General features: G+C 42.8%; 1 protein-coding gene across 2 annotated transcripts in view; it reads right to left on the reverse strand.

Moving 5' to 3' along the window:
- MTTP (microsomal triglyceride transfer protein) overlaps positions 1-17,786 on the reverse strand; it is a 627,046-nt gene that overhangs the window by 236,957 nt on the left and 372,303 nt on the right. For both annotated transcript variants that reach the window (XM_069630721.1, XM_069630722.1), the window contains one exon: positions 617-724. In XM_069630721.1, the coding sequence (XP_069486822.1) occupies positions 617-724 (108 nt within the window). The remainder of the gene's footprint in view (positions 1-616; positions 725-17,786) is intronic.

The raw sequence follows: 17,786 nt of genomic DNA on the forward strand, positions 1-17,786 counted from the left end.
CTGGGAAACCATATCCTGGATGTTGTCTGCACTCGGGAAGTGTCTCTAGCATAGCATACGTGTTCCCTCTGACTTTCCCATTTGCTTGCACATGCACTTAAGGAAAGCTATTTCGATATCCTCACCAGGCACAAATCCATAAGTCCTTCCAGGCCTCTGGGTGCATAAGGACCCCTTCACAAGGAGAAATCCTTCACCACTGTTGATGCTTTTTTCTCAATTGTCTCTGATATTTCTGAATGTGGCATTCTTTCATATCGCAGATACCACTGATTCAAGCATCAGCCCTTCCTGGGTCAGACTTGCTACAGCTGAAGGTGCTTTGGACTTTTGGAATTAAACACACTGTGCAATATGATTGGTCGGCTGCGAGTTGGCGATAACTTAGTTGTCATCACAAGGGTAACGAAAGGTGAATCATAGCGACAACAATACTCAAAAGAATGGGGCAGAGTCTAGGGTAAGACCTCATTCTTCACTCCCTTTTGGTGGGGACTCTGATCCACTCCCCAGTCAACCATAGTATGGGGACTATGTCGAATATGTACAGCATTTAAAATGATACAGATTTCAGACTCACTCCAGCATAAGTATGTTGCAATGACATTTGACTCACCTCGTTGATGGAACCCGAGTTCAGTTGAACCTGGAACAGACTTGCTAAACCTCTCTTGATGTTTTTGATGATGCTGGCCTCCTCTGGATATAAGAAAAGGCCTTTCACCTATGGAAGCAACAACAATAAAATGTAGATCTTAGAATTTTGATGTTGTAGCGGCTTAACATATTGCATACAATGAAGGCTTGGAAACTGTATCCAAGAATGTAGCGTGTACTGAAGAGTCTTCTAGTGACAGTCCTAAGGAATGAGGAACAGTGCTAAAACTGTGCTAAGCCTGATGTACATACTTATGGGGATAGTAACATGTTCACCTAACACCAACATTGGTGTCAGCTCAACATCTATCATGCCATAGGTCCATCTTTAACTCAGGGTATTCTTCTAAACCAAAAAAGTGTTTGGCAAGAGGCACACGTATTACAACTGAACATCTTATGGAAGGCACTCTCCTCTCTCACATCGACCACAGAGTGTAGACTGTTATGTAAACTACTGATGGCTCTGCTGGACCGGCACAGATTACATATTTATTCCAAGCGTCCTACAAACAATTATTCAAACTTCAGAAAGTTTCAAATAAGCCACAGCTGCAAAATAAACTAAGCCTAATAAAAGCGTCCCAACACTGACTCCCAGTTGAAATGAGAATCGATTTCCAAGTCCTCTGTATTATACAAAACCACATGATATGATGTTATATGAAAATTCATCTATAGTGCGCCTGTTCACAAGTGTTTCTAGGCCCAGCAAGACAAGGAAGAAAGACAAAGGGAGGACAAGACAAATGATCTTACTAGGCTCTGTGTCATTCAGATCGTGGAAGTGCGAGAACGAGAAGTGCAAGGGAAAAGGGGGGGAGTGCAAGGCAGAGTGGAGGGGAAAACAGGGCAGCAATGCTCTGAGTAAGTGCAGCCAGGGCAGCGCAGCACTGGGTAGTGCAAGAAGAACAAGGGACTGTAGGGTTAGAGTTACAGCCCCTAAGTGCGTTGTAGGCCTGGAGGCAGTGCAAGGGTGACTGATCAAGAAAAAGCCTGGTACCCAGTGAGACTCTGAGGGTAGCCAAGCAACCAGTCGGTACAGCGGTCAGGGAGGTCAGCAGAGGAGGGAGAGAGAGAAAGCAAAGGGGAAGAGAAAAAGGTTGAGCTGCTTCTGGAACTTCAGGTGGACCGGCTCAAATTTGAGAGGGTCAGGGAGGACATTCCAGGGGGAGGCACCTGCAGAGGAGAGTGATCTACCCCCCACTCTCTGCCTGGAGAAGCGTCTAACCTTAGCGAGTTGGAGGTAGCTGAGCGAAAGGCCCGAGAAGGAAGGTATTTTGGAGGAGAGCGTTGGATGTAGTGTGGGCCCCGACCCCAGAAAGCCTGGTGGACAATGCAAAGAGTCTTGAACTTGATCCTTGAAGCCACCGGGAGCTGATGGAGCGATTTACCTATGGGTATTAAGCACGTTATAAATAACCAATTACATTAGATTACATTAAGGCAGGGTTTGTTGGAGGCGCACCAATCCTAAATCGCGAATAGACAGTCAGGAATGAGCGAGAGAGGAGAGGAGGCTGAGGGGAGCCTGAAGGAAAGCTGAGTGTCATCCGCATAACACTGAAAGTTAGAGGAGAAGGCAGAGATCAGGTTGGCCAAAGGGCCCAAGTAGATGTTGAAAAACCTGGGTGGGAGCATAGAGCCCTGGGGAATGACATAGGTAGAGAAAGAGGTGCCGGAGAGAAAGGGCCAAGTTGTACCTGGGAGGGGTGGTCCAAGAGGAAGGAGGTCAACCTCTCCAGGGCCTGATCCATGATGCCCAGGTTCTCACTGAGTCGATTGATCAGGGTGGCGTGGTTGACCATGTCGAAAGCAGAGGAAAAATCAAGGAGGATGAGGATAGAAAGAATCATGTAATCAATATTAGAGAGTAGATCGTCACGGGTGTTCAGGAGAGCAGTTTCTGTGCCTCTGGAAGCTCTGAAGCCAGACTGAGGTTCATGCAAACAACCAACAGATTCAGTGTGGAGAGTAAGCTGGGAGATGACCAGCTTTTCCAACAGTTTGCCCAGGAAAGGGGTAATGGAGATTGGGCAATAGTTTGCCGGGCAGGTAGGATCGGCAGAAGGTGTCAGGAATTCAGCTCGACACACATGGCGGAAATGGAGAATGAGTCATTCACGATACCAACAATGGAACTCAAGGTGGCGGCTCATCAGCGCTATTACCACACGACGATTACCGTTCTAGTTGTTTCCAACATGGCGACCGCGTCTGCCCATTCTATATCTTCCTCTCTATGGTTGGGCCAGACGCGTCGCTTCTGTTCGCTTCACCTCGCTTCGCGCTGGTGCTTTTTCTAACTTTCTGCAATACTACCGCTGAGGTTTTCTAAGCCTCTCATCCTCTCTTTTGCACTCTGCGCACTTTGTCTGAGTTCCGTCTCAACTTATTCTACTTTTCCTTACCTTACTTTTTCCCCGTTTCTCCTCTTGCCTTCGTTCCCCGTGCACTCGTGTGCGGTTCATTTCTACTCTACTTCCTTTCTCGCTTCCTTCTTACTTTTCTCCTTGCCTACTACATAGAGCTCGACCGGACTTCCTTCCACGTTGCTGCTCGAGTTCCTTTTCGCCGAGCGGATTCCTGAACCGTTCCGTCCACAAGCCTGCTGCACTCGACTTCCTCTACATTGCTGCTCGACCCTTCTTCCCGAGCGGATTCCTGGAATCGTTCCTCCTTCAGCCTGCAGTACTTACCATTCTTCCACAGCTACTCGGAAGACACCATCCTCTACGAGACACAATTGTGTTTTCTTCCCCACGAGGGTTTCCCAAGGGTACTGCCCCCGGAGTGCACTGAGTCCAGTTCTCTGGCCTCTGAACACTTTGGGGGAATTACCTATATACCTCAGAGCTATTCTACTCCTCTGCTGTTTCCGGACATTCGTGAGTACCTAATTGTAACAGAAAGCGACGCCCAAAAGATGGAACAGCAGATGCAACAAGTAATGGCAGCCATGCAGAGTCTCAGTACTGAAGTACAGATGTTAAGAAACGAAAATGCAACATTGAGACAAATGGTTGCAAACAGGGCAGAGATCCCTCCAGGATCATTACCCATGGGAAAATACGATGGCAACCCTAAAAAACTAAAAGAATTCTTGGATTCTTGTTTGGTGCAAATAACTTTGAAAGCCTCGTTTTTCCCAAACGATAGAGCTAAAGTAAGTTTTCTGATATCTAATCTCGCCGGCAGCGCCCTGGCCTGGGCCACACCATTAGTCACCACCAACAATCAGCTAATGGATTCTTACGCCGGATTTATCAATAGTCTGCAAGCCATGTTTGGGAGAAAAGAATTAGTGGTCTCAGCACAAGAAAATCTCTTGGATCTGAAGCAAGGGAATACTGATATCCTAACTTTCATCACACAGTTTAAACAATTAGCCAATGAGACGGCATGGGCTGATGATGCTCTCCTGACCATATTTCGTCGGAACCTATGTGAAGAACTCAAAGATGAAGTCTCTAGAGTTCCTAGACCTCATAACTTTGCAGAAATGGTTACATTAGTACTCCAGATGGATTACCGGATACAAGAAAGAAATCTAGAAAGAAAGAAAGGGAAATCACGTCCACTGTTAGGACCTTACAAGTCGGATATTACAAGGACCAGTAAAAACCAAGAATCAGGGGAACCTATGCAATTGGGAATAGCTCGAGGACCATTAACACCGGAAGAAAGACAAAGAAGAAGAACATTAGGTTTATGCATGTATTGTGGTTCCGATAAACATGTTCTAAAGGATTGTCACCTGACTACTCCTAGACGTCAGGGAAACGACAACTCCCACCCATGAAGGGAACCATGAGTGGGTCTTTGGTACAAAGTTCCCAGGAAACAACCTCAACTCACCATAAAATGGTGGTAATCAATGTGTCTCTACAATTTCTAGACAATCATATCCAAAAAATACCTGCCTTAGTAGATTGTGGAGCAGCGGGATTGTTTATGGATTCCGAATGGGCATTCAGAAACAACATACCCCGGGTGACTAAAACCCTGAGTCTGCCAGTGGAAGGAGTAGATGGAAATCCTTTATCATCAGGACCCATTAAAGAAAACACAACTTTTCTCACCATGAAGATTTCTACTCATGAAGAAGAATTATCATTCGATTTGATAAAAGCCGCTCACTATCCAATCATACTGGGTCTCCCATGGCTTGTTAAACATAACCCATTCATTAATTGGACTGCAGGAACATTATTTTTGGGTTCCGAACACTGCTTGCATTCTTGCCTACCCAAAGGGGTGGTGGGGTTGTATACTACAACTGCATCCCCAGACAAAAGCCCGGTATTATCTACCATATCCCACCTGAATCTACTACCGGAATGTTACCACAAGTACAGCTCTGTTTTCTCAAATGATGAATACAAGGAATTACCACCCCACAGAAAAGACGATTGTTCTATCGAATTACTACCAGATGCGCAAGTACCCTTTGGTCGCATGTACACTCTTTCTATTTCCGAGAAGGTTGCCTTAAAGGAATACCTACAAACTAACTTGTGTCATGGTCTCATCACAGAGTCTAGAAGTTCTGCAGGTGCTTCACTCTTCTTTATACCCAAAAAAGATTGTATCGATTATAGAGGCCTAAACAAAGTTACATACAAAGATCGATACCCACTGCCCCTTATCCAGGACATTCTGGAAGCAGTCAGAGGTGCAACTATCTTTACAAAACTCGACCTTAGAGGGGCATATCATCTGATCAGAATTAAAAGTGGAGATGAGTGGAAAACAGCCTTCCGCACGCCTTTCGGACATTATGAGTATCGGGTGATGCCTTTTGAGCTAGCAAATGCCCCTTCAGTCTTTCAACGTTTTGTTGATCACATATTTGCGGATTTACTCCTTCATACCCTAATCGTATACTTGGACGATATCCTCATTTTTTCTAACAATCTGCAAGAACATATTATCCATGTTTCCGAAGTTTTAGAACGGCTTCGTCAAAATAGATTGTTTGCCAAGATTGAAAAATGCTCGTTTCATCTACCCAGTATCCCCTATTTGGGTTTCATTTTATCTGCAGAAGGAGCTGCTATGGATCCAAGGAAGGTAGAAGCCATCTACAAATGGAAACCTCCTCAGAACGTAAAGGAGGTACAACGTTTCTTAGGGTTCACTAACTTCTACCGAAAATTTATTCCAAATTTTTCTAGAATCATCAAACCCTTCACTCTTCTTCTTCGAAAAGGAAGATCTTTTGAGTGGAATCCAAACACTCAGAAAGCCTTTGAAGGTCTCAAGATAGCCTTCTCTACAGCACCGATATTACGGTTACCAGATCAGACAAAACCTTTTATATTGGAAACCGATGCCTCGGATTCAGCCATAGGAGGAGTACTCAAACAAGTTTCAAAAGAAGGGCTCGAACATCCAATTGCCTACATGTCGAAATCCCTTACAGAATCAGAACGCAATTATACCGTACTTGAAAAAGAACTCTTAGCTATAAAAAGGAGTTGCCAGGAATGGAGACACCTCCTTTTAGGGGCTCAGCACCCTGTTCAAATTCGCACAGATCACAGGAACTTGAAAGTGTTACAGAACATGGAGTGCCAAAACAGTCGACAAGCCCGGTGGGCATATTTTTTTTCATCCTATGACTTCATCCTTACTTACATACCTGGAACCAATAATCAAATCGCTGATGCTCTATCCAGAAGTTCACACAATACTTTGTCATTCCTCCCGGAAAAGATGTGGTCACACGCCACTTTTCTATTCTATGTTTCCTCTTACTTACAAACTATACGAAAACAATACCAAAAACTGAATCAGACAGAAATCAGTGATCATGACCTGAGAATGGAAGACGGACTTTACTTTCGAGCTAACCAACTATACATACCTGAAGGTACATCAAGAAAGAGAGTATTACATATGTGTCATGACCATAAAGTCGCAGGACATAGAGGAATCAAAACCACCTGGGAACTCATCAATAGACACTTTTGGTGGCCTGGAGTTACACAAGACATCAAGGATTATGTGTCCTCTTGCTCCATCTGCCAGCAGTCTAAGGTTCCTAGACATCTGCCTACAGGGCGGTTAGTACAACCTAAACTTCCCACTCAACCATGGGAATGCATATCTACAGATTTTATTGTAGATTTACCACCTTCTTCAAACAATACAACCATCATGGTATCTATAGATACTTTGACCAAACTAGCACATTTCATTCCCATGAGCCGATTACCATCAGCAGCTCAGATGGCATCTTGTTTTTTACAAACTATCTTCCGCCTCCATGGACTTCCAAAATCCATCATATCTGACAGAGGTTCACAATATGTTTCCTCCTTCTGGAAGATACTATGCAAAACCTTAGGTATACAAAGAAACCTCACCTCTGGGTATCACCCGCAATCCAATGGGCAAACAGAGAGACTAAATCAATCCTTAGAACAGTATCTGCGTTGCTTTGTTTCAGCTTCTCAAGACAACTGGAGTCTTCTTCTACCATATGCTGAATTCGCATATAATAATTCCTTTCACACTGCCATCAAAATGACACCTTTTTTATGCACATATGGGTTCCATCCATCCAGCTTCCCTACCGTAACTCCTCGATCCACCAAAATCCCAGCGGTGGATGAGTTAGTCTCCAACATCCAGAAAGGGCATGCTACAGCCCTTGCTACCCTTTCTGAAACCAGAGACAGGGTAAAACAACAAGCTGACAAGAAACGCTCACAGGAACCCACGTACAAACCTAAAGATCTGGTATGGCTCTCCTCTAAATACCTTCCTAAAAATTTGGTACCATCGAAACTCTCACCCAAGTATTTTGGACCATTTCCCGTTATTGAGGCCATCGGGAAGGTAGCATATAGAATCCGTCTACCAGTATCCTGGCACCGGATCCATAATGTTTTCCATGTCTCTCAACTCAAGACACAGATACTGGATAGGTTCAATAGGGGCTTCAATCATACTCCCCCTCCAGTGGACACTCAAGATGGTCCTGAGTACGAAGTAGCAGCAATATGCGACTCCAGATACTATCATGGGAAGTTGCAATATCTAATCGATTGGAAAGGCTACAATCCATCAGACAGAACTTGGGAAAACGCTTCATCAGTTCATGCCTCCAGACTGGTAAACAAATTCCATCGATCTCACCCTTGGAAACCTGGTCCAATTACCCCACAGGGAGGGCATACTGTCAGGAATTCAGCTCGACACACATGGCGGAAATGGAGAATGAGTCATTCACGATACCAACAATGGAACTCAAGGTGGCGGCTCATCAGCGCTATTACCACACGACGATTACCGTTCTAGTTGTTTCCAACATGGCGACCGCGTCTGCCCATTCTATATCTTCCTCTCTATGGTTGGGCCAGACGCGTCGCTTCTGTTCGCTTCACCTCACTTCGCGCTGGTGCTTTTTCTAACTTTCTGCAATACTACCGCTGAGGTTTTCTAAGCCTCTCATCCTCTCTTTTGCACTCTGCGCACTTTGTCTGAGTTCCGTCTCAACTTATTCTACTTTTCCTTACCTTACTTTTTCCCCGTTTCTCCTCTTGCCTTCGTTCCCCGTGCACTCGTGTGCGGTTCATTTCTACTCTACTTCCTTTCTCGCTTCCTTCTTACTTTTCTCCTTGCCTACTACATAGAGCTCGACCGGACTTCCTTCCACGTTGCTGCTCGAGTTCCTTTTCGCCGAGCGGATTCCTGAACCGTTCCGTCCACAAGCCTGCTGCACTCGACTTCCTCTACATTGCTGCTCGACCCTTCTTCCCGAGCGGATTCCTGGAATCGTTCCTCCTTCAGCCTGCAGTACTTACCATTCTTCCACAGCTACTCGGAAGACCCCATCCTCTACGAGACACAATTGGGTTTTCTTCCCCACGAGGGTTTCCCAAGGGTACTGCCCCCGGAGTGCACTGAGTCCAGTTCTCTGGCCTCTGAACACTTTGGGGGAATTACCTATATACCTCAGAGCTATTCTACTCCTCTGCTGTTTCCGGACATTCGTGAGTACCTAATTGTAACAGAAGGATTCTTGAGGGGGGGTGCACAAGGGAGTGCTTAGGGGCAGAGGGGAAAGTCCAGTGATGAAAGAGTGATTACAGAAATCCGCCAAGGCTGGAGCGAGGATGTCAATATGGTCCTTGATGGCTCTGGAGGAGCAGGGGAACCCCTTGGGCATGTGTGTGTTCTATTTAGAAATGCTACCCACACACTCCAAACCAAAAAGAAACCTCACATCAAAGCAGTCTCAGGTGAACAAGCATCAAAGTAGGTTCCTCACAGGGGTCTGCAACCCATGGCTCCCCAAATGTTTTGGACTACGACTCCCATGATCCCTCAACATTGACATTGCTGTCTTGTGCTGATGGGAGTTGTAGTCCAGCACATTTAGGTAGAGCCAGAGGCTGCAGAACGCTGCTTACATGAAAGATGCACATCTTGGATGCCCTAAGCTCCAGCCTGAGAACCACATTCAAACACAAGCAGTCAAGCATATAAATGTAAACAGCCCTGTTCAAGCAAACCTGTCACATATAACTGAACAGTATCAGAACGACTGTGCTGCAAAGTGGATGTCATCGCCTACGCCATCGCCCACCTAACAACAGGTGGGCTTCAGTTACCAATCAGACATACACACATTTTGTCATTGCGTGTGTGTTATGTGGATACATGCGAAGAAGAGCCACTGCCCCAAAGGTTTGCCAATATGTGACTACTCAAGCCCCAGATAGCAAGCGTTGTAAATCTAAAAGGTTTGTATTTGGTAATCCAGAGAGCGTGATTTGATTTTGTACTGCAGTACCAAGTCATAAAAAATACTCTCTACATTTGCAAACCCAGACCTATTGACTTTTGCCATGCTTGCTCTATTTCTTTTTTTAATGTAACACATTTTATTTAAGGAAAAAAAATAGGTACATGAAAGATACCTATATAACTTACATTGCAAAGTGCTGCAAACTAGTACTTGGAGCCTCTGCTAATAGCTCACATCGTTTCAGTCGAGCGACTCTATGCAATTGCCCCAAATGCCATTGGATACGTCACTCAGGTGTCTAGCATTCAGAGTCACCCTCTGCAAAGGCATCTCATTAGTCTCTTTCTAGTGGCAAGGTGGTACTCTTTTTCCAGTAATATTTGGCCTTTTACTACACAGTCACACTGCCCCCTGACTTACTTTGGTTTCTGGTACATGTTTGAACAGAATCATCTTTGCGTCTCTCTTAGATCATGGCCCATCACCAAATTTTTCCATCCAAATATCTCTTTCCAAATCTTCCAGACCAATGTTCTATTTTGATTTTTGTGTTATCGCTTACAGTTGAACATTTCACAATTTAGAAAATACACAACAACAATTAGTAACACACATTTGTTCCATGAACCTGATAACATATTTTTCATTAATAATGAAATATATGTCAGTAGATGTTTCCTTATAATTCTAAAATATCAGTTATAAATTTCATCACTACAATACATAAAGCTAAAGATTCCCCATTTATAATATGATACCATATGTCCTCCTGTGGCAAATAGCTAAAACACTCCAAAATGTTCAAAATAAGATACACGCTTTCTTTGGAGTGAATAACAATTAGTTATCAGATATTCTAAAGTTTCAGTCATATTAGTATCTCCACGTAATCTGCACGTACTCTCCGAGCCTGAAGTTTTGTTTCTTGAGCTACTAATCTCACGAGTGGGGAGGAAGTTCATTCTTAGTCTCAAATACGTGGCCCTCCAAGGTCTCTCTCTCAAACAAGTAAATCCGAACAATTTATACTTATAATTCTCGGATCTTGTGTTGATGCAATCCGTCTGGGTCAGTGTTTTCTTTACTCTTATTGGGAAATCGGCAAACTCTTGTTCGCCTGTTTCCAACCTTTTTCGTACGTAACTTTGTTGCTCCAATTGTTAAATACAGTACATGACTGTTGTTCTTTTCATTCAAATAGTTTTATAAAAAAAGAGAATGAGGTGGAGGATTAGGCACCTTGTGATAAAGAAGTAGTGTCTTCCAATCAATATAGGCCTAGTGCAAGGCTTGAATAGGAACTCCTTTAGGCATATTCAAGGCATCTCCATAATTTGCCTTCCACTCTCTGCCAGTCAATTTTAGCTAATCTCGTTTCACCTCCACAATTTAGGCATGCAACAATTTTCACTTTATAAAAGCGAACAAGAAACCGATGGAGAATTTCTCATTTTCGAATCGATTTTCCTCAATTGAGAGGAGATAATTAAAGATTTAATATACAGATCTTTCTCGGCTAACTTCCAGTGTTTTGTTCGATAGTGACACCCAGGTATTTCCAACTTTCCACCAATGTTATTGGTTCCTTATTTATATGCCAGTTAAATCTAACTTTTGTAATGTTCCCTGGGGTAAACATAGGTATTTTGTTTTAGCAGAATTCATTGCTAGATCATTACTAGGCATATATTTTAATAAGGATGTAGGAGTGTTTTGTAACCCTATGGGGGTTTTGTCTAGTAGTACCACATCATCCACGTAAACCAGATGATGAATGGGAAATGGTCCCAATTTTGGTAGATAAGAGTTAGGAGCAGTGGTCGGGAGCGGTTGGTAGCGTTGCTCCTCTACTTTTGTTTTCAGGCTTTACACAGTGGTGGGGCGGAATGGAGGAAAGGCGGCACCCAGGTATGGGGTTTGTATTGCCCATAGGAGGGGGTGTGGCAATGGGGTTTGTGGGGAGTGGGCATGGGAGTGGGGCTGGGCTTGCAGGGAACATAGTTCCTTTACTTCCTTTAGTACACTTCAACCATGGGTTAGGAGCATATAGTGCACTTTCCCAAATCCAATATGTATACATTAAAAAGGGTCAGGGCGAGTATGCAGCCCTGGTGCAACCCTTGGTTGTTTCTGATAGGTTCCGACAGGGATCCAATTGAGTCTAAATGTATCCTTATTTCTGTGCCTAAGTGTAACTGAATAAAAATATTCACTATAAAAGAAGGCAATCGCTGGAAGTTTAACTCTTTTAAGTCTGTCAAAGGCCTGCGATAGATCGATAATAGCCAAATACATGGTTTGTTTGGTGGAGCAGGCCTGTTGTTGCAAAAGAGAGAGAACAACATTTTTCAAGGAGGGTCCATCCCTGGTCTATAGCCTGATTGATACACATCACTAATTGGATCCCTTCTAAGCCATTTATTCAAGTTATCTGGAATGACAGCTGATAAAACTTTGCTCATGCTATCCAAGAGTGCAATAGGTCTATAGTTAATCGGACGTTCTCTATTTCCCTTCTTAAAGAAAGGGACGATGATCAAGATTTTCCAGGATTTGGGAAAAGAGTACGATGTCAATATAGAAGAGAACAGATCAAACAGAACCTTAGACCAGAGGGTTGGCTCCTCCTTGAGGACTTCCATAAGAATCCCGTCTGAGCCCAGGTCACAAGATTTCCTTAGCCCTTTTAATAATTTGTATATCAGCTCTTCATCAAAAAATATCGAACAATTAGCATGTTTCGTGGAAGAAGAGGATACAAACATATTTCTTAAGTGTATCTTCCATGTGCTCTCTGAAATTGGATTAGTTTGAGCTTCCTGTTGCAAGTGTCTGATTTGTTAACTAATTGCCAAAATGTTTCCATTTTTGACAGATTCAAAGCTATTAACATGAATTCTGTGTCTCTTTGATGTAGTGCTGCTTTATATAGTTTGAGCCAATTATTACATTTTTGGTTGAGGGATTACTTTATGATTATGGATTCCTGCGTTTTGGTTTTCCTTTGTTTTCTCAAGCTGTATTTTAATTCCCTTTTCTTTTGAGCTATTCTTTCATCAAAATGATGGGTTTTATTTGGTTAGGAGGAAAAGGTTCTGCTGTTTTCTTTTATAAACGCTCAAAGACAGGAGTCCAACATTTTGGGGAAGTGCAACACTTCTAGGTTTTAAAAGAATCACTATTTAAAAAATCTGCAATTGTGTCATTGAATTCAGTCACAATGGTAGGTGCCCAGGAAAGTCTTTTTTCTGGTTATTCACCTCGTGATTTGTATAATTATTATGTGCATTATTTTTATACCAGTTAAAATTGATAGATGTGTAGAGCATTGAGTGGCCACTATAATTGGAAGAAAGAGTCTCAAAGGTTGCACAGTTGTTGTAAAACCGTTTGGAACCAAACATGTAATCAATTGTGGAGGAGCTCGATCCTCTGAATCAGGTAGGTCATCCGGGAATATCCTTGCATAGGTGACCATTAACCATCACAAGACCCACATAATTGCATAAAACTTTTTTTTTTACCCTCTAGGTTTAGAGTTTCTTGTATGCGCTAAATTGGAAGTATTAAGGTTAGATACACAACCAGCATTAAAATCTTCCATCAACAAGATATCACTACACAGTAACACACAAGAATCTAAAATCTGAGCTAACGCCTTAAAAGAGCTAAGATCTGTAGATTGTAGGAGGATTCTATAAATATTGATAAAGAGGAGATTGAGAAGGATCTCCATATTGGGCTCTCTCCATGATGTTTTAACTGCCATAATCTCTGGACTATTAGAGTCCCAGGCAGCACATGAGGAGCATATTGTATTGCGAATACCTGTCAGAAGGCCCCCAAACGGCTGTCCTTTAGTAACTTTAGAAGCAGGTTGGTCAAAAACTGAAAACCCGTCGAAGTAGGGCTTAACTTGCAGCCACGTTTCCTGAAGAAAAAATACATCCATGAAATCAACTAAATAGGTTGTGTAGCAAACGAGCGCATCATTTTATCATTGGTTTCGGGGGGAAATGGCAGTGGGTTTATGGTGTACTGCAGTTATCAATAACCATTTCTCTGAAGAGTGGATTTTTTGGACGTCGTCCTCTACGTACGTTATTTGTCTCTTCGTAGCGAAAGACAAATTTGTCAGAGAAATGCAAATGTCTTTAGCCCCAGTTTTATGGTAAGCCAGAGACAACCGAGGACCTCTGTTACAGATGTTTCCAGAAACTTGATTTTCACAATTGTAAACGTCATAGCCCAAGATTGAACGAGTGAGCCTCTTCTAGCAGGAGAACAGTGGTTAGGCTTGAATATAGATATAATTCGACTGAATCCAGTCTGTTGGGCACAATGAATTCCACTTGTTCTATGTCTGAGATCGTGCATAAGCGTGGAATTTCATGTAAAAGGTGCATAATCATCTGCCTGTTTAAAGGCATCTGGTTTTCTGAAGGAAATATATGTTCCAAGCAGACTGATGTGGAGGTATTGTAATTTCGAGTTGTGGACAAATGGTTCTTTTGAGGAGATTCTGGGAGCCTGATAGTCGTAACTTGGTTTACAATATGAGGTCTTCTTTCTTCTGTAGTGGAAAATGTAGATGTTGCATCATCACTCTGAAGGTCTCGTTCCTTGTTCTCCAAATGCTTCTTTTGGGATGGATAGTCATGGTTTGATTTGCAGCACAAGCTTTTCTTTGATCTAGAGCAGAAAATGTAGATGTTATGTAATCACTCTGAAGGTCTCTGCCCTCAATCTCCTTCCGATCAGCCAGCTGAGAAAAAGTCTCATTTAGATTGTTTATTGTTTTGTGTAAAAGCACATGCTCCTCATATAGGGGCAGGCTTGTGGCCTGTCCATTATTCTCTAGAAGGGGTGATGTTGGAGGGGGGAGGGTATTGTGCCTGCATTTGGAGCTTTCTCATATGATTAAGTAGAAAGCATACTCAGGGAAAAGAGTCTGAGGTCAGATCCGCCTGTTCCCCAATTGGCTTTCGATAGTGTGGTATAGTGTATTTAGAAGGCAACTCGAGACCCAAAATCTGCTGACTCTTCTTTTTGGTAGGAGGCACAGATTTTGGCATTGATCTTGACTGGGATGTTATTGTGTTCTTAACAGGAATGATATTATCAAGAGCATTTTCTGATTGTAGCTGAGAGAATAAGGATTGCCATAAATTGCGGATGAATTTGCGCAAGCCTTTATTTTTTCGTGGCAGGACATTCATCTCATTTTTTGCTCTTTTCCTTTTTGTTTTGGATTCAGCTATGGATAGTTTGGCAATTTTACCTTTATTCACTAGAGAACTTTTTCTGATGAAATCCTTGTGAAATGTGCCATAAAAAAAATCCTTCGCACAGAATCCGAAGACTCTTGGGAAGAGACATTTAGGCTACCATCAAGTTGATGGATTGTTCATCTCTTTGACGCTTATATCGGCCCTTGTGGCACTTCTGGGATCACTGTGATAGTTAGGTTGCGTGCTTTTGCACAGATATAGCCTTCCAAAAAGTGAATTTTGGCGTTAGAAGAAGTTACAAGAATTTGCTGTTTAAACTGTGCCTATTTTCATATAGTTTTACTGGGGAGTTCAATACAAAGTTCAGAGGAAGAAGAGAGGGCTGACCCAGGGTTGTTTGTTCTTCCACAGGCTCTATGAGCTTTGGGTAGTGAGTCTGGGTGGGCGACGGCATGTAAGAAAATCTTGAAGGGCCAAATAATGTGATAAAGTTGCTGCTATCAAAATTAACCAAGTTCAGAGAGCTAGACAGTGCGAGAGATCGACCTCTCTCCTAGCAGCCTCGTCCGATAATCTAGAGGTAGGGCCGGATGCAATTTCAGAAGAGATCCTGCAAGTCCGGAACGACGATGTCATGAGTTCGAGAGTTGTGGGTGCAAGATTAGTCAAGAGCGTTCCACCGGCCCAGCTCTGTTCCTGCAGTGTGAAAGATTTGTGTGGGCGCGCCACCCTGCAAGTATCTTCCGCGAGCAACTCAAAGATAGCTGTGTCGCCAACATTGTGCAGGAAGTCTGAGTAGTTCCATTGAGTGAGTGGAGTAGCTTTTATTCCCCTTTTTCTTTGGTTGTTTAGATGATGACATTGCCCCGGCTACCGTTGGATAAGATGAATTCAAGCACTGAGGGTCAGAATTGTCAAACGTAACAGGGGAGCTACGTTTTTATAGCTGGTGTGACTAATAACCGTGTCCGTGCTAGCCCGGATTCTTAGGACAAAGGTTCCCACAGGTAATATGATCCGCCAAGACCGCACTCGCGCTGCACTCCGCTCTAGGCTCTGCGCCGGCAGCTATGGTTTTCTAGCTAGTGTGACCAACAACAGTGTTTGTGCTCACCTGGATCGTTAGGAGAAAAGTTCCCACACTAACACAATCGACAAAGACCACACTCACACTGCACTCCTCACCAATGTACAATCCAGGAAAAGGTGTGCACTGTACAAGATCCTTCCTCTGCTTGGCATGTCCAGCTATCAAGCGAAACAATCTTCTCGTTTATCCTTCTTGATCTATCTGCTGCTTTTCACATGGTGGATGACTCTATTTGTTGTTCCTTTCTTTATTCTCTTGGTATTTCTGGTGTTGCTCTGTCCTGGTTTTCCTCTTGTTACTCTAACTGCGGATATGCAGTACCATGTGCTGGGAATTGCTCTTCTCTACCTCTTAGTTTCAGTGTTCTGCGAGGCTCAGTCCTCAGAGCCTTACTCTTTTCTTTACAAACCATATCCATATTTTATATTATTCAGAGATTTGGCTTTTTCTGTCACTTTTATGCTGATGCCTCTTCTTTTTTGATTCACTATATTCTCCTATTTCTGACTGTATTTCAGATTTTAAACTCTGGATGCTCTCTCACTCTCTTCATCTTAACCCTTGTAAAATGGAGACTCTCTTTTTTGTTGCCGTTTCTCCGCAGTCCCAAGACTGTTTCCTTGTATTCAGTTTCCTTGTATCGCTACTCTCTCAGATGCTGCTCGTAATGTAAGAGTTATCTTCGATCTTTCCCATTCTTTACATTATCTCATTTCCATTCTCGCTCACTGTTTCCACCATCAGCTTTGAAACATTCTCAGAATGTGTCCATCTCTTACTGTTGTGGTTGCAAATAATCCTGTTCTGATCATGGTATACTCATGCCTCGAGAACTTCTCTCCTTGATGGGTTGCCCGTTTATGTTTTTGCTCCTCCAAAGTCCATTTTTTTATTCTGCTGCTAGGTTGCTTTGTGAGCTTTACTTCCAGCCCACACTGTTACCGCTCGGAATTTATCTGCACTTCATTGGCATTGTATTTAGATGTAGCAATAGATTGCCCCCTCTTTTTCTTGCTTCACTGCTTTCAGTCTACATACCTTTTCTGACACTTTGCTTTTCTTCCTTTTGTCTCCTGACTCTTCCTTGGCTTCCTTGTGCACAATCAAATGTCTGTTCTTTTGCTCTCTTGGCTTTGAAATGGTCTTCTCTGATGGTTTCTATTTTATGATCTACTATTAAAGCTTCTCACTTCCTCCTGAATGAAATTTGAAATTGTATTTTCATGTTTGATCAATCTATAAATATGTATTAGCTTTTATAATAACTTAATTAATACAGCATATTGCAAAAGCACTCTATAAATCCAGTTAGCAATTGTTATTGACCACCGTTCAGCCAAATGCGAATGTTTGGATTGCAGTCAATAACTACTGGTATTGAAAAGGCATTTACTTTTACATGACTCCTAATGCATGCTCATGTTAAACCTGCACCATTATAGCCAAGTTTGCAATATAAATGCTTCATCTATATAGAGAACCTTATTTTAATACTACAAAACGAAACATATTCAATGTACTAGGTTTGTCTATTTACTTTGCTCACTATTAAAGTAACATTTTAACTTCACCCTGAAAACTCCAAAAGATGGCTTGCTATTACTACTACGTTCTAATTGCCTTTTAGACCTCGAGACAGGTCATTATCGCTTGCCCTGCCCACTAAGACCTTTCAAGTTCAAGTGATAATATTGATATCCTTCATTTTCTTCTGTTTAATTTTGGCTATGAGTCGGTGCTTATGTGCGACCTTGAGCCCAAAAGTATTGCATTGAATCACAGATAGAAGGTAGATGGCATGTGAGGGGGGACGCAAAGCTTTGGGTGGGGGGGTTGTTTGTTAGGTTAATTAGCCACGCATTGACTGTTCATGAGCATGCTAATCTCTATGGCCATTCCCACCCACTACTTGCACATTCCCGATCAAAACACAACCTCCTGGGATCACTTTGAGCTGGCAGTATCAAGCAATAACATCAAACTTTAGCATTCAAGTGTTATTTCTAAGCAGCCTGCTGAGAGTGACTGGCTTAAATTCAGATGAAAA

Source organism: Ambystoma mexicanum, chromosome 6q, assembly GCF_040938575.1.
Source record: "Ambystoma mexicanum isolate Mex_15411 chromosome 6q, UKY_AmexF1_1, whole genome shotgun sequence".
Taxonomy (NCBI): Eukaryota; Metazoa; Chordata; class Amphibia; order Caudata; family Ambystomatidae; genus Ambystoma; species Ambystoma mexicanum.